This window comes from Electrona antarctica (assembly GCF_951216825.1).
Source record: "Electrona antarctica genome assembly, chromosome: 24".
NCBI lineage: Eukaryota > Metazoa > Chordata > Actinopteri > Myctophiformes > Myctophidae > Electrona > Electrona antarctica.
Genome location: NC_136803.1, coordinates 14647901 through 14674405, shown reverse-complemented (window position 1 = coordinate 14674405; position 26505 = coordinate 14647901). Strand labels below are relative to the sequence as shown.

Here is a 26505-nt window from a genome sequence, read left to right as displayed (position 1 = left end):
TCCTCTCTTTCTCTCAGTCCGTTCATCTCCCCATATTTCTCTCTCTCTTGCTCCATTCATCTTCCTCCTCTGTCTCCCTCTGCCACCCTGCGCGGTAAGGCCCATCAGACACGTGTCACTAACGTGACAGTCTCAGACTGGTTGTTGCATCCATTTGTTCATCGGCTCCCTGAATTGTGTTCCTTTCCTTTCTATCGCTGGCAGAATGGCTGCCGAGGGGTCGCTAAACTCTCCCACCACACAGATTAACATGGGTTAGATATAGTGTGTGTGTGTGTGCGCGCGTGTGCGCGCGTGTGTGGCGTTGTGTGTGAGCACTGGATATTGGACAGAGCTCTTTTAAGTGTTCAATATCGCCTCTGCCTTGGCCCCTTCCTCTTGTCCACGCACACGTACAAACACGAACACACACAAACACACACACACACACACACACACAGCGCTATACCGTCATTAATGGCACTTCTGCGCTGCCTACGGAACTTGGCCCGTTCCTGCAGCAACGCAGGTGTTAATATAGCAGAGATATAAGTAGAGTAGAGAGAGTTCATTCTCACATACTGTAGCTGCTCGCTGCATTAGCGCTCAACGGAGTGAAGCAATGCAAACACCTCAGTGACAGGCTGGCCCTTGAGATAATGGCAGAGCACATGCACGGGTCACATGCACGCACTAAATGCATGCACAATGAGTCTCTTTAAAGGAGCATTCAGTGATTTGGGTGATTTGGAAAACCACCCAGTCCGCCCGGTAACAAAATGTGCACATGCACGCTCTACAGTGGGGGGAAGTGCAACAGGCCAACAGCATGTGCACCAAGGCCCGCCCCCAGTCGATCATGATTGGAGGAAGGCCCCCTCATCCTGATTGGATGAAGGCTTTGCCACCCGCCACCAAAACTGAAACTAGGGTTTTTTGACCACAGGGGCTCACTGGGGACAGGGAGGAACTCCTTATAATGGTCAGAACACTCTATAGTAGGGAGGATTATCCAGCAAAAAAGAAAAAATAAGTGATATTTGAATTAAGTAAAATCACTGAATATACCTTTAAGAGAGCACAAGACTACCATAGTGTTCAGTGCAGTATGCTGTGCTACTGCAGCGGTTCCCAAACCTTTTGGCTCAAGACCAACAGAGAAATTAGACATTTGCCCAAACTAGTGAGAATAGAAGATAAGATATACAGATCGGCTATTTTCACTATACTTCTTAAATATGTTTTCTAATTTATGGAATTTCTTTGATTTTCTTTGATTTCTTCATGAAATTGCTGAAAAAATAAATCATTGAATTTGTTTAGAATTCAGCTTTTTCTTGGTTATGTTCATTGAAAATGTCTTTCGAAATAATGTTAATTAAAAACAAAATGTAGGAAACAGTAACAGTAAGTAATAAGGGCACCCATAAAAAATGTCTGTGACCCACAAATGGTGTATTACTGTAGTATACTGCACTGTAAACTTCTGAGGTATAAAACTATTGCCTGCCATATTTCTTATAGATGATAGCTGTTAATTGGATCATTAAAAATGACTCTACATTGTTTTATCCTCTATCGTTTATCATATATGCTGCTGACTGAACTTAGTATTATTTTTACTAGGTAAGGAGTAGTTTTAGATTTTAGATTATAAAATTGTGCATTGTTTTGTATTGTTGAATGACATTCAATCCATCTCTCCATCTTTAAAAAGGCACTAACAATGAAAGTTTACTGCTGCTATAATACTAATAATAATACTAATACTACTACCAACAACAACAACAACAATAATAACAATTATTATTTTTGCTTTAGTCTGGTGTGCCATACAGTTGCTGTATATTAATTTCTGTGGCCACACAACATCGCAGACTAAATGATCGTCTGTCAGGTAAAACCTTGTTACTTTTGCTCGGGGTTACAACCGTTAAAGACCTAAAACAAGAGACGACTGTCCGAGACAAAGAAACTCCCAAGTCACGAGCGTGTAAAATGGTGCAGACAGGTTTTATTGTGAACCAACACGTATCGTGAGCAACATGCACCTACAACACATCCAATGTTTTTGTCTTCTTTGGAGCGACTGAACAGGATTGGACAAGATAATGTAACGTGGCAGTAAATAAAATACAAAACAAAAAAAACTAACAGGACAGGACAGGAAAATGTTGAATGCTCGAACCTCCGAGGAAGGACGACTCAGTAGTATGTTTCCTGTTCCACCCAACCTGGAAGAGACCAAGAGGAGAGAGCGTTAGAGGGGTTGGTTGGGACCACATGAAAATGACACGTCACGATTACTGTAGAAGTAGGTTCGGGAGTGGCTTGTTGTCGGTATCGGCCCGGTAACGTGCGGGGAGTCTGTCCCCGTCACAATGGGCTAGAACCCTGGGAGATGGATTGCTGAGGTGGAGCGCCACACCTACCATCAGCTCCCAGTACTTGCCGCACCTAAGCCGTGCTACTCATACTCTGAGTTGCCCGGGATCGAACCCATGAACTTGTGGTCCAAAGGCGAGAGCGATAATCTCAATATGCTTAAAACTTAAAATGCCACTTTTGTGTAATCACCCAGCATCCCTATTTGTTTTTTTGTTTTTTTGGGGGGGGGACACGTGCGCCAAAAATAGCTGATCTACAAACTCGTTGCGTTGTGAGCTTGTAGATCTGCTATTTTCTTGTGAATAGATTTGTGTCGAGTGAAGTAAGAGCGTACCAAATGCACTCTTTACAGGTCTGTTTGATCAGGTATAGAAGGGTTTAAGTGGTACTTTACAGGTCTGTTTGATCAGGTATAGAAGGGTTTAAGTGGTACTTTACAGGTCTGTTTGATCAGGAATAGAAGGGTTTCAGTGGTACTGAACTTACAGGTCTGTTTGATCAGGTATAGAAGGGTTTAAGTGGTACTGAACTTACAACCACAGTCGTACAGAGGTGGCACATACAGTAATGCTGTCACAGCAACGTATCCATAAGGCTCCGTTCTGTCAGCCACTGAGCAGTTCTGCTGGAGCAGTTGTCGGTTAAATGCCTTGCTCGAGGGCTCTTCAAAAGGTGGGTATTGAGAGAGGGGCGAGTGTGTTGCTGCCTGTCACTGATTGGCTAACGGAACAAAACTGTAAAAGGGCAGGGCGTCGACTCCACGACCCCATCTGGCATACGAGGAGCATCATTCCACATGAACGAACGGCTCACTGATCTATGCTGCAGGTTACAGATGCGGCAGAAAATGCACACGCATGCACACACACACACACACACACACACAAACACACAGTTGCTTCCGTGCGAACGTGCTGTGCAGCGAGCAGCCTTTGTGATGCAGAGAGTTGGTTGTGCTGGCAGGCACAGAAAGGTGCATGCATGCATGCATGTATGCACCTGCACACCTGTATGTGTGTGTGTGTGCGCGCTATTTATAGCGCTATTTACAGCGCTTGTAAATAGCTCAGAAGCTAAATAGGTCTTTCTTACCTCCTGGGTTGCGTCTGAGGATGTATCTTCTGGCTTCATCATAAAGGAAGATAAGGAGGGAGTAAGGGAACGCACAGAACCACCAACACGGTCTGAGATGGATGGAGGGGTGGAGGGATGGATAGACAAAGAGAGAGAGAGAGAGAGAAACTTGGTTACAACTATGCAATTGTCAAGCTTTCCACATAATGTATTGTAAGGTTTGCCTCTCATGTCTGCTAACCCGCCACGTTTTATCTGACGACCCACTACGTTTTGTCCAGTCAGTGTCACATGCTAATTACTTCTTCCAGCGGCCAAGTTTTCTCCAAAAATAATCTCATGTAAATGCCGATCATCATTTTCTTTCAAAGACAAACAAGCGAAACGGGGCGAAAACATGACCCCCATTTGAATTAACTCCACTGGAGGGATGTAATTACAGAACTAGAACTAGGTTGGAGCAGCCAACGGACGTGGCAGGGAAAGAACGTCATTACTGCTGGAGTGAAAATCTCCCTGCTCTACTGGGAAACGAGAACTTAAATAGAATAGGCTTCTCCTAAAATGTTCTGAGTGCATTTGCATGTACAGTACTGTGCAGCTGTAGGCCTGGTGCCAGGTAACTGTGTCAGCTCTGGTTTATGTGTGTTTCCAGATTGCATATAATCCTACAGGAAACACATTTCAACAGTGCACAACACCGCCATATAAATAATACATGCAATTTAAATAGCACTTTGCTCTGGAGGTAATCAAAGTCGCATACGCCTCTGTAGTCCAGATACAGATTACAATCTAAATACCTTGTCTGGGTAGTTATCATCTCAAAATGACAATGTTTTAATTACTGTAGAGAGCCCATTGCCTCATTTCAAATGACATTAAATGCTCCCTCATTACGTGATGCGTTTAATCCCCAAAGTGAAGCTTTTTTTCCTCCATTCACAGCGTTGCTTCCAGGCGGTAATTAGTTAAATGTGTGTGTTTATGTGTGCTACTCACTTTAGGGCATTGGTTCCCAACCTGTTTATACTGAAGTACCACCTGAGAAAATATTTGGCTCTCCAAGTACCACCATAATAACTGATGTTACAATACAGGAGTGAATACCTGCCCTTTTTGTTCCATTCCTAAGCCAATAATGCTGCTGCTCTGACAATACTCTGTGTAATCACTAATCAGCACAACTGATGATATTTCTAATATGATTAATCCATTCTCAAATCTTCTATTAACGGCTAGGTGTGCTGTCATGCTCATTTCAGCACGGCTGGGTAGCGTATTACAACCAATTGCTTGGTCAGTAGAACTACCTGTAGTGATATAAATATGTCATTGAACTTTTGTCTTTTTTCTCCTTTTTTGGGCGACTCATCTGAGTACCACCAGAGGGGGGCTCAAGTACCACCAGTGGTTGGGAACCTCTGCTTTAGGGGGTACTTTCTGTGTGTGTGTGTGTGTGTGTGTGTGTGTGTGTGTGTGTGTGTGTGTGTGTGTTACTCACTTCAAGGGATACATTCTGAGTGCTACATCCATGCCAGGGCAGTAGGATAAGAAAGCAGCTAAGGCTGTCTCCTCGAACAGTCCAAAGATGAGGATGCGATTCCTGAGTGAAGCAAGAAGGGCCAACAGTACAGTTAACAACATTAACCATGTCCAAGGCAGCAATTTAAACCACAATTATGCTTTGTCGTACAACCGCGTGTAACTTGCTGGAAAGAACAGATTTTCAACTTTTCCTGCATGGTCATATGACAAAGCATAAGTGTGGCATTCCTGGTACAACAAACAAAGTGACCACCATTGAGTAAAATGTGATGTATAATTCTACACTATTATGTTTTTAGCAGCCTTCTTGCCAAAGAAAGTCTGTACATTTTTAAACTTTAAATGTTGATGTGGTCTTGAAGTAAAAAAAATAGTTTGGGGAACCATGGTTTAAGTGGTTAAACGTGGGTCCTGTTGAAATGCCTGTGGTGTCAGTGTGTGTGTGTGTGTGTGTGTGTGTGTGTGTGTGTGTGTGTGTGTGTGGACGTACTTCATTCCCTGTTGCAGGATGGAGTTCCTCCTGGTCTTGCAGATGATCAGATCGGCCCACTGCACGACCACGATACTGGCGAAGAACGCCGTGTGACACGTGAACTCTACGATCTTTCTGCGCTCGTACGTCTAGCGGAGAAAATGGAGAGGAGGATTAGAGAGCCGTCCCTGTGATGTTAGCTTTACAAAATAGTGGAAATAGCAGATCAACAACTCTAAATGTAGCGAATATATGGCTATATGGCCCGGTTTGGCCATTGAACATCAATTCTTTTTTTCTTTTTAATGTTTTATTTGTGGCTTTTATATATTTTCTTTATAGAGGGATATACAGTAGTATAGCTGACAGAGATAGATGGGGGGGTGGCATGCAGTAAAGGCCGTCGGGATCGGGAGTCGAACCCGCGGCACACTGCCAGACTGGGCTACCAGCCAAGGTGCCTCATTCTATATACCCATTTAGAGTTAGACCCAAGGCCGATTTTAAAATCACCTTCTAACCTAAGGTTTCTGAAACCCAGGTCCTAACCGAACCCTAACTCTAACCCTTAAGGATTATACTGCCACTGACCCACTGCTGGCCATAGCTGTCCTCCACTTCTTGATTGTTCTTGTCGTCCCAGTGCACTCTGATGCCCAGCAGGTCCATGGGCAAGAAGCCGTTCTCCGCCAGGATCACAAAGTACGTGAAGAACCCAGCTGTGGCCTGCATCATACCTGTGGGAGAGACATAGGGAGAGGGAGAGAGATTTTAGTTTTTATTGAGGCCGATTCTACAAATGCCTTCTAAAATCAAATCATTTTCACACTTTCAAAGGATTGATTTAAACAAATGTTCAAAAATAGTACATGTGCAAGTACAGCACAGCAGATGTGCAAGTTCACACATTGCGGCATGGAAGTGCAAAAAGCACAAAAAATGACACGGATGCTTTCCCGGGATTAAAAAAAATTCTGCTTCTCAATTATTCGATGGATCGACAAAAGCATGCTTCACCGATTGCCATGGCTTACCGATCTGTCCGTAGGCTATACTGATGAGCCTCTCGTTGACCAGTTTGTCTGTCTTGGGGTTTCTGGGTTGTCTCTTCATGATGTCACTCTCAGCTTCTTCATAAGCCAGGGAGATGGCAGGGACCTGGGAGGAGCACACGGCAACAAGTTAAGCAAAAAAGATAGCAAAAGCACGCATTTTGGCTGCGTCATCATAATATATATGGTAGGAAGAAAGAACTAAACAATGTATGTATTTTAGACAGAAGACAGTCATGGAAAATACAATTGATTCATAGATTCTTATTCATTATTTTTTTAAAGAAAGTTGCTTTTGTTTGTTTGTAGTGTAATAAAATATAATGGAAGTAAATTCTTATGTTTTCATTATGGAACATTAGAAAGTTGTTTTTTGTCCTGTGAATTTTTATTTTGCTGAAAATAAATAAAGAACTAAAAAAAATGTTTGTTTATTAGTCACGCAGTGAGGGGGATATAAATCATGTATTGGAATCAAGAATCAAGATTTTAATCGAATCGTAGCCCTCTGAATCGGACTCGAATCAAATTATCATATACCTAGAGATTTCAGCCCCTACTCAGAACTGTGCTTCATAGGGTAAACAAAAAAAAACAACTAAATGTTCTGTTCCTGTGTGAAGCCAACTTTCTTTTACTGTGTGGCTGTATACAGGAGACTAGCAAGTGTAACAGAGTCTGTTTGTTTGTCCGGAGCAAATCCCACAAACTGCTTGGGGAAAGTTACCAAAACTACCCACAATGAAAAGGACAAGCATTATTCCTCATAAGGCTCACCATGTCAGTTCCCAGGTCGATACAGAGGATGGTGACGGTTCCCAGAGGTAGAGGGATGTTGGCGATGATGAACAGAAGGAACGGTGAGATCTCAGGAATGTTACTGGTCAGGGTGTAGGCGATGGACTTCTTCAAGTTGTCGAAGATCAGGCGACCTGCGAGACAATTTCAGGCAAACAGGGAGGGAACTGTTAGTGTGTGGAGCTTAAAACCAATTGCGTGTGTGCGTGCCTGTCATTTGCCATACCAACATCCCAAAGCCATGCATATTAAGTTGCATTCTCCCAACAGCTCTGAAGACATCCTGAACGTTGACCTTATCCCCAAATTCAATTTCCCGATGTTCCAGCAGAGTGCCCTGCAGTCCCAGCCCAATGATGAACACCCCGCCCAGAACAAAGCCCTCCCCAAACACATTTCCCATGAAGCCATTCTTGAAAGCCTTCAGGCCATTCAGCCACACGCCAGCAGACCCATCTTCCGCTCACGGGGCCCATGAACACATCTCTTCTGAATGCTTGTTGGATCTCAAACTCAACTCACCCTCTTCTACTCCAGTGACGATGGAAGCAAAGTTATCGTCCAGCAGGATCATGTCAGCCGCCTGCTTGGAGACGTCAGAGCCGGAGATACCCATGGCAATACCGATGTCGGCTTTCTTCAGGGCAGGAGAGTCGTTCACGCCATCCCCTGTCACAGCCACGATGGCCCCCTGCAGAGAAAACAGAGATAAATGAAATGTCAGACTTTTGGCAAACAACCACGGGCAAGGACTTTTGACGACTTTTTTTTGTGTGTTTTCAAATGTCAGCAAACAGCACCATCTTGTGTAAAAACACTGGCGTTGCAGTCCCACAGGAAACGGAACTAGACGCAATCACAAAAAGGTGAAAGGTGTTCCCGACATGAAACGTATAACAACGTAGAAGTGTTACAGGTCTAAATGGGTTTTTAAAAAAGCAGTTGAAATAGGTTCTACATAAATATAAGTAAGTATAATAATGGTTACCTGTCTCTGACAGCCCTCCACGATGATGAGTTTCTGCTGAGGGGAGGTCCTGGCGAACACGATCTCCGTGTGGTATTTCAGGATGTCGTCCAGCTGCTCCGGGGACAGGTCCTTCAGCTCTCCTCCGTGGACCACGCAGGCCTTGGCGTCTCTGAGAGGTGAAACAAATGGAAATAAAACGCTGTCAGGAGCAGTTACGTATTTCTTTTCATAAACAAACAGACGAGGAACCGGGTGCTGGGTTCAGGCACCACAGGCCACAGAGTTGGATTGATGTGTGGTGCTGTGTGGACTTAAAACATGTCACAGAATCGTTTTCATTTGATGAATGAATGAATGAATGAATGAATGAATGAATGAATGAAAGAATGAGCTGACATACCTTGGGTTGACCTCTGACAGTGGAACGTTCAGGCGTGCGGCGATGTCCTCAACGGTCTCGTTGCCTTCAGAGATGATGCCGACACCCTTAGCGATGGCCTTGGCTGTGATTGGATGATCACCTGTCACCATGATGACCTGAGGGCGGAGACACAACAAACACCACAGCTGAGCAAAAAGTGGAAGTCCCAATTATACTAACCCAACTCCGTTATACTAAGTAGAGGGTCTAAGTGGTTAAACTGACATTTATGATTTCCAAATAAAGTATCAAAGTAGCCTATTCTGAGGCAGGCACCCCTGGACTTGCGTCAAGGCACCCCTAGGGTGTCAAGGAAGGCTCCCACTTTGAGAAGCCCGGGCCTATACGGTACGGTGCGTTACCTTGATTCCGGCGCTCCTGCATTTGCCCACGGCGTCGGGCACGGCGGCTCGGGGAGGGTCGATCATGGACATGAGGCCCACGAAGCACAGGTTCTCTGTGGGGAAGTTCACCTCCTCACAGTCGAAGGAGAAGCCCTCTGGGAACTGGTCGTCAGGGAGGTTCATGTGGCAGAAACCTGGACGGGACAGGAAGACATTATTCAATCCGGGAAAGCATCCGTGTCATTTTAGATTTCAGCGTTCCAAAATAGCACAAAGTGACACGCTATGAGCTTGTATATCTGCTATTTGTTTTGCAAATCTTTGAATATATAGGCCTATATATTTTAAGGGAACATTTTGAGGTGCAGAAGTGAGTCCAGCTGCTGTTCTTGTTTCTTACCTAGCACTCTTTCTCCCAGCCCTCCCAGCTCGACATAGGAGTTCTGGAAAGCGTCCTTGAGCTCCTCGTCCAGAGCCTGCTCTTTTCCAGCAATCAGGATGGTGGAGCATCGGTCCAGGATCCTCTCTGGAGCTCCCTTCATCACCAGCAGGTGCTTGGTGTCACCGCCGACGTTCTTGTGGATGGAGAGCTAGAAAGAACAGAGGCGGAATTTCAGAAAGAAATAGGGACGGAAATCACCTATTTTCAACATATTTGGGCCATTGTTATGTTTCGCACATAATGACATTCCCAAACTAGGGATGCCACGTTGAAAGTGGTTATAATAAATTAATGGTTGCATACAATAAAACTCTTATCTAACTAAAACACATGTCACATGTAGATGGACTGGCATTGATTGCGATGAAATCAGATTAATCTGCTAAAACAAGTTCAGAGTTGGGGACAATATGCATACAATAATTTGAGGTTACATGTTAACAGACGGGGCTGGCCATCCCCTGATGACCCAAATGATGCCTCTGAGCTAGAAGAATAAACAATAAAATGACGGCAACGGCCTGTGCTATTCCGTCAATGTCTGGTGGGACCCAAAATAATTGTTTTGGGGGGGAAACAGTGCTTTAAAAAAGACGTTGATTCCGGTTGACTGCTGTTATACCTGGTACTTGTTGGTGGAGTTGAAGGGGATCTCGGCCAACTTGTGGTATTTCTCCCTCATGTCCTTGACCGATCCACAGCACAGCTCGATGCATTTCAGCAAGGCTGACTCTGAGGCGTCTCCGGCCACGTCTCTCTGTTGAAATGATGACACCGGTAACATTAAAGTCATACTCGATACATAAATGTGTTGTATGACCACTTCCCTGAATACTATTTTTAATTTGCAAATATCTGAACCCCTACAGCTGAGTGGGTAGAGAAGCCGGGAAATTAGGAAATAAGAAACACGCCTTAAAGGATGACTTAACCACTTTGAACCCATCTATAAAATCAGTCCTAATGTTCATGATAAACTTGCACACATTTCTTTTCAACTCGGTCTGTGTTTTAAATACGTTTTTAATTTTTTTGCAGGAATAGAAAGCCTACAGTTTCTATTAGCTTGGATTGATGATGTCACTGGAAGACTGCCCATAGCCCTCCTATGAGACACAGACTGAGTAGAGAAAAAATGCACTATTTTATCATGAACATTAGTGAGGACCAATTATATGAAGATAGGTTGAAAAGTGGTGAAGACGTCCTTTAAGATACGAATATGGTTTGCATTTCATCTTGAGGAGCTGTATCTTAACCGTGACTTTTATTACGGACATAATAAAGCGGTACCAAGAAGATGAGTATGCTACTGGTACAGTAGCCGTTAGCTGTTTGCTAACTGGAATGGAACTATCATGGGATTTAAATGTTTTTTAACCGATTTCAATTGACCACCAGTCACCACAAGGTGTCGCCAAACTATCACTTGGCACTTGCTGTACCTTACTGGCTCACTTCCGTCCTACTCCTCCCGTTCATAATCTAATCTAACTCATTTTTGTAATGGGAATGGAAATTGGCGCTGTGATTGGACGGAAAGATTTACCATGTATGGCGCCGACATTTGAAGATGGAAAAAAATGACCATGTCTGGCGCCCGAAATTGGCGCTGTGATTGGCTGGAAGGTGTGCCATTCGGCGCTGTGATTGGCTGAGCATCGCATAACGGGTGAGCCACAGGGACAGCCGTATATATATAAGTGGCACATTTTGAGCGCGGAATTGGCGCCGAAATGTGTAAGTAGGTTAATGTATATATCTATTAATCTAGGGTTTACTGACAGAGGAAAGACACCTGGGTGAAATGTACTCACAATGCACTCAACCAAAATCGCCGCATCCAGCAAAAGAAAGAAAAAAGAACCCAAACGGTACTTGTAATAATAATTATTAATATTATCGCAATAATAATAATAATAATAATAATAATAATGAGGCTGTATCTATCTGTTCACATGAATACAGCAGTTGTCCACCAGGGGGACTGAAAACGCAGCTCAAACAAAGACTGTACAGTATATGCACGAGTATAGGTTGCAATAGGCTAAATGTAGGCCAGTAATAGATTGCTTGTAGACCGGTATATCCCAGTATACTATAGACACATATCTATTCTGTCATCTTTCTCTCTGCTTTACTAACCTCGCTAATTGCTTGGGTTTTCCTCTCTAAAGCCTATGGGTCTGACCCCCTCCATGGGGCTCAGGCCATTACTTTTACTTACTTACTAATAGACTTTGACATAATAGTGTGCTTTGCCAGGGCTGGCCGGAGAGTAGCGTGGACTTCTGGGTGATTCCGGTCATTGCATCATGCCAAAATGAACCCGTGATCAAAACCCAACTGTATTGGAATAATTAGTCAACACAGGCCTTAAATGCAGTATTTGCTGTACTTCCCATAATGTTGGACAAATAGATGTTTCTCTAGTTGGTAGGTTCAGAGGTTGACAGAGTTGACGTGACCTAACATGAGTCATCGTCCGTCCCCCCCCCCCCCCCCGTCCCCCCCTCCCTCCTGACAGGTTTACGGTGATTGATTATCTGTTTCTTTTCTTTTCTTTTCGCCGTTCAATTATTCAGCACCCTTATTGTTCTGCTGTCAATGGGTGAACCGGAGCAAACCAACAACAGCTGAGGTTGTTTTGTTGCGTTTGTTAATTGGCCTTTCTATCCTGAATGAATGGGCGGATCGTGTAGGGGGGGAAAAAGCCTAAGACCCAGCGCACACAGTCGGAGCTGCGGTGCGTTCTGGATGGAGTTATGTAATTCTTCACCTCTACTACTCGCTAATGGTTCTATTATCATCAGATTAAGGTTTACGGATGAAAGAAAACGGCTACTCCGCTAAGACCAGACGCCGTTGCTTGTTAAAGTTGTTAATGATGAATATGAACCCTTACAGTGTGACTGCAATTCTATGTTTATCTGCAAATAAAAATTAAGTTTAAAAAAAAAGAAGACCAGATGCCGGTCGGGTACCTTGAGGATGGGCACGTTGGTCTGCTCCGCCAGGAAGACGGCGCGGTTGCACAGGCCGGCGACCCTGGCCAGGGCTCCCCAGGTGGCCGAGCTCCTGTCGAAGGAGGTCCCGCTCTGGTTCTCTGTGGTGTCGGCCTCGTGGATCTGGTTGTCGAACCACATGTGGGCCACGGTCATCCTGTTCTGGGTCAGCGTGCCCGTCTTGTCGGAGCAGATGGTGGAGGTGGAACCCAGGGTCTCCACGGCCTCCAGGTTCTTCACCAGGCAGTTCTTCTTGGCCATGCGCTTGGCGGTCAGCGTCAGACACACCTGGGGGTGGAACGGAACATCGGTTATCGGATGTTAACGGCATAGTTGTGAGTTTTTAAACATTTAGCGTTGCCGTCGCAGATCCCGAGGTTCTCGTCTATTTTCAGACACACACAGGGCTGTGTTTTATTCCATGTTTTTGGTTGTCTTCATCAAAGGCTTGTGACTTTGACCGTATGATCCTATCTACGGTATATTAGTACAACCACAGGCTTTATAATATGATTAGTAGGCCTACAGCTTCCAACAGGGAGTGAGTCCAACTGCATTTATAGAGAACCATTAGAGAAATAGAACTAAGAGTTTGTAACTAGAGTCACAAGGGCAGACAGACGTTTCAAGGCATCGCTTAAAACAGCCAACATCAAAATGTAGGGCTTACTATACCTAACATACTATATCAACGGTTTAGGTTTACTACCTAGCATACCATATCAACGGTTTAGGTGTACTACCTAGCATACCATATCAACGGTTTAGGTTTACTACCTAGCATACCATATCAACGGTTTAGGTTTACTACCTAGCATACCATATCAACGGTTTAGGTTTACTACCTAGCATACCATATCAACGGTTTAGGTTTACTACCTAGCATACCATATCAACGGTTTAGGTTTACTACCTAGCATACCATATCAACGGTTTAGGTTTACTACCTAGCATACCATATCAACGGTTTAGGTTTACTACCTAGCATACCATATCAACGGTTTAGGTTTACTACCTAGCATACCATATCAACGGTTTAGGTTTACTACCTAGCATACCATATCAACGGTTTAGGTTTACTACCTAGCATACCATATCAACGGTTTAGGTTTACTACCTAGCATACCATATCAACGGTTTAGGTTTACTACCTAGCATACCATATCAACGGTTTAGGTTTACTACCTAGCATACCATATCAACGGTTTAGGTTTACTACCTAGCATACCATATCAACGGTTTAGGTTTACTACCTAGCATACCATATCAACGGTTTAGGTTTACTACCTAGCATACCATATCAACGGTTTAGGTTTACTACCTAGCATACCATATCAATGGTCCAAAAACCAAGAACTAAAACAAGAAGATAAAGAATAACAGTAAAGGGATTCATTTTGCATACTAATATAGAACACTGATCTCAGGCGGAGCTGAGGCGGTCATAGCTTGCCGACATGGCGAACAGATTAGCGAACATCAGGACTCACCGTGACGGTGGCCAGCAGGCCCTCGGGCACGTTGGCGACGATGATGCCGATGAGGAAGATGACCGCCTCCAGCCAGCCATACCCGAGGGCGAGTGACAGCACGAAGAAGGACACGCCCAGGAAGACGGCCACGCCCGTGATGATGTGGATGAAGTGCTCGATCTCCTTGGCGATGGGCGTCTTGCCTCCCTCCAGACTGGAGGCCAGCGTGGCGATGCGACCCATGACCGTGCGGTCTCCGGTGCTGATGACGATGCCCCTGGCGGTACCTGGGTGGGGGGGGGGTCAAAGAAGACAAGTTTTAGTTTTGCCTGTAAGGCACTTTGGCAAAAAAAAACACGTCCAAACACTTAATTGACACCGAGTGAGTTAAAAAATGAAGGCTGACAAAATGGAAACACGCTGCTTCCAATCATTGTTCTCAACGCTGCGGTTGAGAAGAATGATTTTACAGGTGTTATGTCCAGTTTTATGACTCACAACAACAGTCAATGATGTTTAGAATAGAAGGATAAATCAGGGAGCAATACAAATAGTATACATTTCAGAGTGAATAGTCTTTCAAGATATATAAGGTATATCATGCGATGTCATCGTTTCCATTTGCAACAAACCTATTCAAACCTATTTGACTTAATCAACGTCTTACTTTTCCTAAACCTCTGACCTCTGACTAAGGGTCTGACTCATTCTTTTGGTTACCATGGAACTGATAAACACATTTGTAATCAACTTAACATCAAACACATTTTGTTGCGGCAAAAACGGTCATAAACATTCTTCATTGAATCAAATATGTGAGCAACTGCTGATGTGACTAAGTCCTGGGTATGTTTAGCTCAAAGTGTGATAGCATCACAAATTGTGAAAGAAATGGTCAGTTTCCTGTCCTCAGTGACTCCTGTCCTTTACCTTCAACACAGTTGGTGGAGAAGAAGGCGATGTTCCTGGTCTCCAGGGGGTTGTCGGCGGAGAAGTCTGGGGTGCGACTCTGGGGCTCTGATTCACCGGTCAGGGAGGAGTTGTCCACCTGGAAGAAGGGGAATTGTGTTTTACCGGAAATGGAAGGTGAAGACAAAAAAAAACGTACACATTATTTCTCCACCTTTAACACCTGAGAGGGAACTAGACAGAGCCAAGTCAAAGCACAACTAGGTATGCATGTCAATAGGAATGACCTGACATGGGTGTGTTTTGTTTGGACAAAATAATACAGTTAACAGGCATGCTTAACAGCAAGCAGGGCACAGTAGTAGACACTGTTTCAGTAATCAGGTAAAAAAAAAAGAATGAAGCAGTGATATCTCTGAGGTCCGAACCTTGCAGCCGGACGCGGAGACGATCCTCAGGTCAGCAGGGATCCTGTCTCCACCCTTCACCTCCACCAGGTCTCCAGCAACCACTTCTTCTGCGTTAATCTGCTTCTTCTCGCCGTCGCGGACCACCAGGGCTTGCTGCGAACACCAAAGAACACACACATTTAACCTCGCCATCGCAGACCACCAGGGCTTGCTACAAACACCAAAGAACACACACATTATTAGGCCCCAGGCTCAGGAACCCAAGGTTCTTCATGTCTCTTGCTGTGCTGTCCAATAGTGGTAGTATATGGCCAGAGAGTCGTCCCCCCCCCCCCCCCCCCCCCCATCATATTTGAACTGGGGACCCCCACCGTGACAAGCAGAAAGATAACTTATTTCCCATCAATGAATCCTCACGAAGGCTTGAATTCATGGGGATTTGTTTTGTTTTTGTGGCATTCCTAAGCCAGTAATCCTAGCCACTAACCGCATGGAGGAACTCACCTGTGGCACCAGGTTCTTGAAGGAGTCCATGATCTTGGAGCTCTTAGCTTCTTGGTAGTAGGAGAAACATCCGGTGATGATGACGACAGCAGACAGCACAACACCCAGGTACAACTGCACGTATACGAGAGAGAGGACGATGAAGATCACAAATAACTATCACTAACCAACTACAAAGTCAATGTACCAAGTAAGAGCAAAACAGCTACGGTCTTCGAGAACGGCCGCTTCTTTTCCCTTACGTTATCATTGGCCGGTTCATCTTCAGACGCGGCCTGGATTCCATAAGCCAGGAAACAGAGGATCGCACCGATCCACAGGAGTGTGGAGAAACCGCCAAATAGCTGTAAAAACACAAAGAGTTTTAGGGTCACCTCAGCACATCGATTGACTGTATAGAAATGAAGGTTATTTAAACTAAAAACTAATACTAGGTGTGGGGGGGAAAAATTTTACATTTTGGTTAACTGAAGTAAAAACTCAAAACTAAACTCAAACTAAATGGAATTGAAATAAAACAAAAATAATAAAGAAAGAAAATCAATAACTGACAGAAGGTCAGAAGACACAGCTGGCAGTAACCTCCCCCTCCCCCCCCCCCCCCCCCCCCCCAAATCTGAACGCATGACAACAGGACATTCAGATGCAAACACAGGACTCTCCAGATGACAAGACTGTGGGTCTTGAGCAGCAGCTGACCGCAACTCTAGGGATTTGCGGTCAGGATTTAGTACTAGGCAGTGGCTCAGCACAGAGTAAGCGGACCTCTGCCTCTCACATTTTGAATATTCCAAACAAACCTCGAAGGCCCTCTTGCCCATACATTCCCGTTCCTCTAGGGCCCATCCCCATGCTGGCTTGTGGTGGACATTTTGGACAATAATAGACCTAGCCCTGAATGACCATAACAGATCTGTAACTCTGAGAGTGTTCAAATGGAACCATTTGTACACTACAGAGTTAAGGGGGTCGTTGCAAATAAAACATTTGAGAACCACTAGTACTAGTGGACTCATAATGTGCCATAGTGTCGTAGTAAATCAGTGTCATACATATTCTGAAGAAAACCCGAAGGCTTGACATTCAGTAATTCGATTTTATGATCAAAAATAACATTATAATGGTGTGTAAAAAAAGGAAATCTAGAATTTGCCACGGACAAGACCAAGTCTTTGCCACGGACAGTCGGACACATTAGTCCATGATGACCTGTGCGTTAGTCCATGTATGGACATGTTGATGACCTGTGCGTTCCCCACATTACAGTCTCAAGTACCCAGAGCGGTGTTTTTGCTTTTTTTTTACCTGCCGACAGAACTTGATCCACTCTGGAGTGGTGGGGGGAGGGGTGAGAGCGTTAAGGCCGTCGCGTGCCAGAATCTCCTTGGCCCTTAAGGACGAGAGACCCTGGAGAGAGGAGAGAGAGAGAGGAGAGAGAGAGAGAGTCAGGGGTGTCATGCAGATAATCGCAGCACAAAGTGGATGAACAAAGTGAGCTGATAACAGCGGCAGAACACAGAGAACTTCGGGAGCTTTGATGTAAGCTTTGATGCAGTGCAAGTAACAGTCTGGTATTGAAAATGTACTTAGGTAAAAGTACAGCAAGTATTATTGGCATCAAAATGTACTTAAAGTGCCAAAAGTAAAAGCACTCAATGTGCAGAATGTCCCATTTCAAGTATTCAAATGTATGAAAATCCTTTGAAAATAGAACACCACATCATCAATTGGCTATTTTCAAATGGCTGAAATAACCAATAAGTGGTTAATGTATGTTTTTGTAATAATAATCAAAATCTACAAAGTAACTAGTACCAAAAGTTTTCAAATAATTGTAGTGGAGAGTATACAATATGTGTCTCTGAGACGTAGTGAAGTAGAAGTAAAAGTCTAGAAATTTGGAAATACTCCAGTAAACTAAAAGTACCTCAAAATGATACTTAAGTCCATACTTGAGTACATGTACTTAGTTACTTTCCACCACTGAAATTAAGCATTTCCTTAGCAAAGGGGACGTTTGGCCCATAATTAAAAACTCCCTCCTTGTTTTTCCGGGTTTTCTGTCCCCCGAAAAACCAGGAAAACCCGTCCAATGAGTCCAGAAGAAACCCCACACTCCCAGTCTAGTCGGTGTGAAACCCGACCACAGACAACAGCGTACTTTGTCTTTTGTTGTGTTATCAGAAATAGGTTCCCTTGTCTTTCCCTTTCAGACAAGGACCTCCGCGGTTGTCGGATTACAGTCGGAGCGGGAGCGAGACGAAACAACAACACCTCGACTCGCAGGGGAGGAAATTTCCCTAAAGCTTTTAAATTGCAGCCTCCGTGCTGCCCCGTGTAATTACAGAGACTATCACAACATGGAACCTATGCTTAATTGTGGCGCTGTGCCTGTGAAACGAAAACAACATGCTATGCTGCAAAGCTGCATGCACGGGTCTTGTGGGTTCACTCACTGAGTAAAAGCGAAAGCTGCAGTCATCAAAGATGCACTGTGTAACTTTGTACTTCTACCCCGGATTTGAACCCGGTTTCCTGAGCAAGTGCTGACATTTTTACCATTGAGCTAAAAAGAGCCGGACTGCTTGCTCAGGGGATACATTGAATCTTGGCCATCAGGTCAAAATGTGTCTCAGACCCTGTGTCTAGGTGAGACATGACCTTTGACACAATCTAAATGTCTCAATAGAAGAGCAGGGAGACAAAATATAACCACCCCAACTATATAAGTTATATTGTATTAACACACTCTACCATACAGGTTGTATAAGTTATATTGTATTAACACAGTCTACCATACAGATTGTATAGTTATATGACTCTACCATACCGATTGTCCTGCCCGCAATTTGAACCCTAGTTGCTGCACTTGTTCTGCATTGCCATTTTAACACTGGATTTCACAGTAGCTAACAAAACACCTAGTATCTACAAATCACAGTTCTACCAGTGCACAAATCATCCTGAACTCTTCACACCCCGAGTGATAGATGGCATAACTCAACAGATACTAATTTTACACACTAAGTGTGAATAGTGTACAGATGGGTCCATTTGGTTCCATCTGTACACTATATGGGGGGTTGGTTAAATAAACACTGGGACTCTTTCTGCACACAGAAAGGGTGTGGTGAATGTGGAGTGTAAGCGAAACGTCTCCGTTGGCGCGGAGCCAGTTCTACTGAACATAGAACTCAATAATAAGCACACTGTTCACCGTGTGAATGAATGGAGTCCCTTGTTACACGAGGGCCAAATCCTCACCGGCCACACTGTAGCACGCAAGCTCAGGTACAGCAAGCAGGCCGCTGAGAGCCACCGTTTGTGTGTGTGTGTGTGTGTGTGTGCTTGTGTGTGTGTGTGCGTGTGTGCGTGTGTGTGTGTGTGTGTGTGTGTGTGTGTGTCATGTGTCCTTGGACATCCTTGGACGTTACTATCTGTTGCTAATTCAACTCAACGGGTTACACTGACTGTAACAGTTATCAAGGACCAGAGCAAGATTACGCTCTGCAGAATGCCAGGAATGCGGTCAAGAGGATATGTTCTTAAAGTTAGGAGAAAATAACTAACAACTCACATCCAACTAACACAGAGAACTACACACTTACCCTGCTGAGGTCAGTTCCGTACTTCCTGTGTAGTTCATCTAAGGTCAACTTGTGATCATCCTGCAAGAGAGAGAGAGAGAGAGAGAGAGGTGGGGGGGTGAGATTGGAGACATTAATCAAGGCAAAATAAAACCTAATCTGTCATTTATTTTAAAACACTAAAGTAAAGTTTGGGAACCAGCGATTTAAGACATGCAGATATGGTCTGCTTTTGACCACAGGGGTTAGAACACGTCCAGTCACTGTGGCACTGCGATCATCACAACACCGCTTACAAACACAAAAAAACCCTGCCTTCCCCATAGTAGGGATTCTGGACGGACGCATTTCGTTAACAAGTGTGACTGTGAGATGAGTCAAAGCAGATCAGTGAAAAGTCCCTGCCAAGCATGTGAGGCATAAACAATCACCCCAGGCACAGCTTAGTGGGTAAATATTGAGTACACTGCACCTGACAAAGAGCAGTAAATACATGTGTTTACTTAATTACACTTTTGAGGTATTTGTACTTTACTTGGTTATTTTCAATTTCCAATACATTTATTTCTACTCCACTACATCTCAAAGGCAAATATTGTACTTTTACTCCACTACAATTATTTGAAAACAATACATGCATTAACCACTTCAGCCCAATTCAATTCCGGACATTTACTTGTATAATTGTAGTATTTCTATATTGCAGTATTGATACTTTTACTTAAGTAAGAAATGTGAGTACTTTTTCCACCACTGACAAAGAGCATGCTCAGGCTGCCGATAAGACTAAACAAGCCCAGCCTTTCCCCCAGTGTGCAGGTAAGGATCGTTTCTATTGTGTTTATCGCCGTGTCACGGTAAACACTCATTAACAATGCTGACAAGATGTGGTCATTTTTTTCCCACGAAGAGAAATTGTTGTTTTAGTTTTCTTCTTCTTCAGGCAATTAAGTGGTTTCTTGCTATGCAAAGCTCAAGATTTGTATGGCTACATCTTATGTGCAAGGCTGCAACATAAGAGTTTTATAATCCCTTTATACTTTAGCAGCAATAGCCTAATTAATAATGAAGAAACAATAATAAGATAATATTAAATTACCCGCAGCAATAGTGTGGTCTCTGTTCTGGCACGCAAACAAGAATTAATTGGCGTCTTTGTTTTTTATTTCTTAATGACAGTGACATGAATGTTTTAGATTCCTCTAAACTTTCCGTGCACTGTGCTACATCGCCCATCACACCGGATCTATGGGTCTGCTCTCGCTCAGGCTAATGCTCGCCGTTTTTCCCAGCATCCTCTGTGGGTCGTACACACACAGACACAGTAACACTTGATATAAACCACACGGCTTTCCCGGTTCTCGTTATCGTCATGTTTCGTATTTAGTTTCACGTCTAAAAGGATAAAAGTTATGTCTCTTTACTGTAAACACGATCTTTTCCTTTAAAACTATCCCACGAGCTGGAAGGAAGCCTGGGAAGGAGTTAATTGAAATAATTGCTAGTTTCCGCTTCTAGCCTCAAAGCAACTTGAATCCCTAGTGATAATGTATCCATTCGTAACGCAGGGAATGTGTAAATGTAACCAAATGCACCTGACCTGGTCCATTTGGTTACATTTCTACTTTCCCCGAGTTAAAACTGCGTCTATATATAGCAGCACCGCAGTTTCCTTTAGACTTTGATCCATTTTTGATGAATCGCCGACTGTAACTGTAACTGAACACCTTGGCATAGAAGGATGGTGCAATAATCATTAACGTATCCGTCAACTAACAGAGGACTCTGTCACTCCGTCACTACCGTCTGAGGGATTAGCCTTCTTCAGATATGAACCCTTTACACGTGACTTCTACATACATGTCAGTGTCCTGTTCAACAGTGCTTCCCAAAGTGGGGTCCGGGGACCCCCAGGAGTCCTTGAGAGAGTTCCAGGGGGTCCCCAGCTAAATGATAGTTAAGAACCAAATGGACCCTTATGGGTCTGTAACTCAGAGAGTGTACAAATGGAACCAAATGGTTCCATTTATACACTCTCAGAGTTAAATTAACATTGATTTTACAATATAAATGGTGGTCCCAGAGATAGAAATGCCTTTTAAATAGGGGACCGTAGCATACTTCTGATTTAGATTTAGTCCTATTTTAGTCATCTGAAATGTCTTAGTCTAAGTCTTTTAGTCTTTGGTCAACAAAATAAACACCGTTTAGCAGCACTCGAAAAGGTCAATTGGAGTTTGGGAGTTTTCTTTTTACACACAGATTTGAATGTAGTTGCCATGGTGATGGTGCAATCGTTTCCTTTGTCCTGCCGGTTTGGACTTTGAGTTTTAGTGACGTTGTATGGGGAGCAATAATCATTAATATGTCAACGGGAGGTGATCTTTATGACTTAATAGACAAGCCACTCGGGATCACAGTCTTACTCAATGACCAATCTGTGGAGGACACTGGTGGGACAGTGAATGTCACACACTCTTCAGTGGTGGGAAACGTACTCGTATGTTGTACTAAAGTAAAAGTATCAATGCTGCAATGTTTAGCCTTTTTGTAATAGCCTAATAATCCAAATCTGCAAAGTAACTAGTAACTAAAGTTTTCAAATAATTGTAGTGGAGTAAAAAGTACAACATTTCTCTCTGAGATGTAATGGAGTAGAAGTAAAAGAACAGAAATTTTGAAATACTTCAGTATAGTAAAAGTCCCTCAAAATTGTACAGTACTTGAGTAAATGTACTTAGTTACTTTCCACCAATGCACTTCTCTCCAGTTTTCTCTTGGTTTAACTTTACACTATAGGTGGAATCTGTCAACGTTTTGTGAGCTTGTAGATCAGCTATTTTCACTATTTATGAAAGTAAAATCAATATTTAGGTGGTTACGGTGGTCCATGTATTAAATATAAATAAGCCATGTCAAAGATGCATTATTACATCTAAAAAAATTAAAATATAATAATGTATTAATGAATGTCAAATATAATCTATCATGACTTTTCCCAGTTGGAGAATAAATGACCTTTCTAGGGAGATTCCCCAGGACACTGGCACACTATACAGCCCGACTCAATGACATTTGAAGGGCACTTCCCAGCACACATTACCACAGGGATTCTCACAAAACAAATAGCAGATGTACAAGCTTCTTGTATATATCTGCTATTTTTCAATCGCCAAAGTACCATAAAACAATGTCTTTTTAAGCTTGACACAGGCTCAGAAGTTTGACACAGACTTACAGAAGACACTGTGACATGCAGAACTTTAACAATGACAGAACAACAAGATAGTTCAGCACTTTTAACAATAACAGAACGACAAGATAAGATAGTTCAGGGAAGCTGAAGGACATATCATATGATAGAGGCCTCGTAATGCCACAGCTCTGCTAAAAAGGGAAATAAACTCTCTTGGTGTGAGGCCACAGAGAGTAATGCTCACTAATCACTAATCAGCAGTGTTCATTTTGTTGATTAAGACTAAAGACTAAACCCCTAAAAGACTAAGGTTTTTGATATTTAGTCGAATAAGACTAAACATTTTCAGATGACGAGAATTAGGACTAAATCTAAATGGTGTGTGCAAAAGACAAAGGGCTCCATTTCCGTCACCGCTAAACCCCTTATCTCTAAACTCTTTTCCTTTTTTTTTTAAAATTATTTTGCAAAACATTTTTGAATAGTTAAAATTGCCAGTCTACAAGCTCACAACGTGTCAATGTAGATTGGCTAGTTGAACTATTCAAAAATGTTTTTCAAATTAGTAAAAAAAGGCAAAGAAGTTTAGGGATAAGGGGTTTAGCGGTGACGAAAATGGAGCCCTAAGACTAAATCAGAATCGGCTGTCCAAGATAACACTGCATGACTGATAACTGCCCAGGCGTTACTTTGACACGGTTTGTATATAAATCATTGAAACAGGTTGGTGTTTCAACACGTTTTATTAGCGCCTTAAACTCTCCTGAACTCCGAGAGCTCAGCGACCTTGGCAATGACCTTGGCTGATGGCTGCTTGCTTGCATGCGGGGTGGGGGACAGACAGAGCCGATGACCTTGCCACTGCCAATTAATCCGCGTGGATCGCTCAACAACAACTCTTTTATCTAAACTTTAGCCTGCCTACACACCGTATCCCCCACATACTCACATTTCAGTACTCACATTTCAAATGGCCGGAATGTATAGGGCTGAAGTGGTTAATGTAAGTTTTGTAATAATAATCCAAATCTACAAAGTAATTACAGTAAAGTTTTTCAAATAAATGTAGTGGAGTAAAAGTACTATATTTGGATCCGAGATGTAGTGGAGTAGAATTGAAAGGATTGGATGTACTCAAGTAAAGTACAAATACCTCAACATTGTACTCAAGTACAATACTTAAGTAAATGTACTTAGTTACTTTCCACCACTGTGGATGAGTACTGTACAGTATGTGGTTATTATGCCTTAAGTGAAATGAGTGAGTTCCTTAATAACAGCGTGGTGGTTGAGACAGTGCACCGGACCGCACAGCTAGTGATCTGTTTAAGAATCACACTGGCTAGACGCTAGCATGGCATTTCATCCCAAACCCTGACAATAACACGGTAATTATCGCCGTGTCTCGGGGAATCGCAACGCAAAATCCACACGCAGAGGGAGCATTAACAAAAAAGAAAACAACTCCTTCACGGAGTCACATTCATACTACATTGTTGTCAATGTCACCTAAAAATACAACCGGAGCAGTTGTCATATAGTGCTGTCACTGACTCTTGAGTGCAAAAATTGACATCTCTGGTCTATTTTTACACCTCACAGGAGTACAGTTAACACTTGGTGCTTAAGCACCTTGCAGTGACAGCTGGGTTTACGTGTTGTCAAAAGGAGAGTGAGTAACACTTTGTATCTCACAGCAAGCAGCTGTCCCAGCCCACTCAAATCAATCCACTGAATCCAATGAATGGACCCACCCCCTTAATTAGCTTAGCCTTTTGTTAACTAACTCAGGGACTGAAGTGACCTCTTCCTTAAGTGACTTGAAGTAAACAATCGGTGACATCCTTCCTCACCGTTCCTCTGGTCTCAGAGACGAGCACAGAATGGAATGTTTTGCATTTGCCGGCGTCTCTGTATGCTCTCTACGTTACGCTGTCAAGGGGCTTGACTCATATCATAAGCAAGCTGTAAAAGTTTACAAGCTTTTTTTTAGGGGGGGGGGGGGGGGGGGGGGCTTGTGTGTGTGTGTGTGTGAGGTGTTTCTTATTTTTCCTCATCGTACTCACCAGGTCCACCTCTTTCTTCAGGTCTTCCATGTTCATTTTCTTGGCTTCCTTCTTCTGCTTCTTGGTCTGCTTCTTGCCATCCTCGGAGGTGGCCGCCAGCTTGTACTCATCTTTACCTCTCTGCGAGAAAGAAGAGACAGAGAGAGAGACACGGAAGTTAGTCAGTTAGCTGAAGTTATTTGAGTTTCATCTATAATACCCCCCCCTCGCGGGATAGGAGAGGGAGCTTATTCCAACGCAACAAGCTTTTGCAGCAGCACTTCCTCGCCGAATGCGGCGCGGTGCCAGGCAGACGCACGTTTTTTTTTCTTTTCTTCCTTTCAAACACAGCACTTGTGTCAACTCCTGTTACGAAAGTACTTTCAGGATTATCAGGATTTTCGAGTCCTGCTACGTGCCCCCCGACCCCCCCTCCCCCCTCCCTCCTCAGACCCATTTCAAAATCCCCTGTTATGATGTCCTGAAAACAGGAAAACAGGCACACACGCACACTCACACACACACACACATGCACACTCACACACACATGTGTACACCCACGCACGCAGAAAAGCAGGTCAACTGTTTTGCTTTCGTGATAAAGATTTTCGAAATGCAAACACAGAGATTAAGTTAAGGAAAAGTTTGCTTGTGAGGGCAATCTCCCCCCCACCCCACCCCCCACAACCACACACACACACACACACACACACACACACTAGTGTGTGTCACGCTGAACCAATAACTCATGACGCGAACCGGCCGTGAACTCAACAGCTTGTTACAGGAAGCACATGAAGGAAACAGAAGGGAGAACGTCCCATAGAGTGGAATGGAACGAAGGAATATGATAGGAATTTAAAAACAGAAGAAGACAGAACCAAAAAGAAGGAAAAAAAGCCCTAACCTGGACTGCTGTTTGTGAGTGCCAGGTTAGGGTTTTGTCAGTTTAAGAACCAAGAGAATCAACAAATGAGAACAAGTTCAAAGTTAAGAAAACAAGGTCATTAGAAAGTTAAAAAAACAAATAAACTTGAAACTCCACTTACTCCGAGCCCCATGGTTGCAGCAACAACCAACGCAGGTCTGGCCGGTTGGAAGAAGAGCAATCCAAAATATTCTTTATGAACCTCTCTCTCACTCCGCCTCTCTCTCTCTCTCTCTCTCACTCTCTCTCTCTCTCACTCTCCCTCGTGAGTGAGTGAGTGACTTGTGTTCCTTTCCTTCCTCACAGGAGAAGAGCAGACGGGGGCTGTGACACTTTGCATGCCTTTATACCCACAATGCCTTCTACCTGGGGGGGTGGAGCTATGTGGGGGTGGGGTGTGTGGGTGTGTGGGTGGGTGGGTGGGGGGATACCGGACGGACAGGTGAGTGTGGATTGGAAGGGGTGGGGGTGGGTGGGGGAGGGGGGGGGGGGGGGGGTGGGGGTGGAGGAAGGGGGAGTGGACGCGGTGGGGAGTGGTGTGAGAGAATTGAATTGAGAGAGAGAGAGAGAGAGAGAGACTCCCACCTCCCTTTCAGGGGAGGGGCGAGGTCGCCAAAGCGGTCGAGCCCCCCTCTCTCCCTCCCTCTCTCTCTCTCTCTCTCTCTCTCTCTCTATTCAACAGAGCTTTATTGGCATGCGATAACGTACATTTACGTCGCCAAAGCAAGTGTCCAAAATGTAATAAAGACAATTTTAGGAAGACATTTGTAAAGTATGTACAGTTGGAGGGGGTACAGCTGTGTGTTAAAACAGTTATACATGTTATTATATCGGTACTCTCTCTTCCTGTCCTATTCCCTCTATCTACTCTCACAGACAGACAGATATTGTGATTACTTTTATATCCTTCATGTTTCCTGTTCTTGTTAAGTCTTTGTCTGTAATTCGGCTCAGCTATATA

At 43.8% G+C, this 26505-nt stretch overlaps 1 protein-coding gene across 1 annotated transcript; it reads right to left on the bottom strand.

The window, feature by feature from the left end:
- Positions 1–1973: 1973 nt before the first annotated feature.
- On the bottom strand, positions 1974–25869 carry atp1a1a.4 (ATPase Na+/K+ transporting subunit alpha 1a, tandem duplicate 4). The gene is made up of 23 exons (XM_079495770.1): positions 25666–25869; positions 24638–24757; positions 19397–19456; positions 17094–17195; positions 16031–16132; positions 15789–15902; positions 15303–15437; positions 14896–15013; positions 13984–14252; positions 12473–12781; positions 10111–10245; positions 9447–9636; positions 9065–9240; positions 8682–8818; positions 8300–8450; positions 7834–8002; positions 7291–7445; positions 6496–6619; positions 6053–6198; positions 5480–5610; positions 4946–5047; positions 3460–3551; positions 1974–2213 (listed from the first exon to the last, which is right to left on the bottom strand). Exons 1-23 carry the CDS (start codon positions 25675–25677, stop codon positions 2185–2187), a joined length of 3078 nt encoding a protein of 1025 aa, XP_079351896.1. The 5' UTR covers positions 25678–25869; the 3' UTR covers positions 1974–2184.
- Between the last annotated feature and the right edge of the window lie 636 nt (positions 25870–26505).

Bases quoted from the DNA above. Each gene is read 5' to 3' on its own strand.
- atp1a1a.4 (XM_079495770.1), bottom strand. The intron at 15,438-15,788 runs GTGAGTTCCTCC...TGGTGTTCGCAG, and splicing joins TCAAGAACCTGGTGCCACAG to CAAGCCCTGGTGGTCCGCGA. The intron at 9,241-9,446 runs GTAAGAAACAAG...TGTCCCGTCCAG, and splicing joins GCTGGGAGAAAGAGTGCTAG to GTTTCTGCCACATGAACCTC.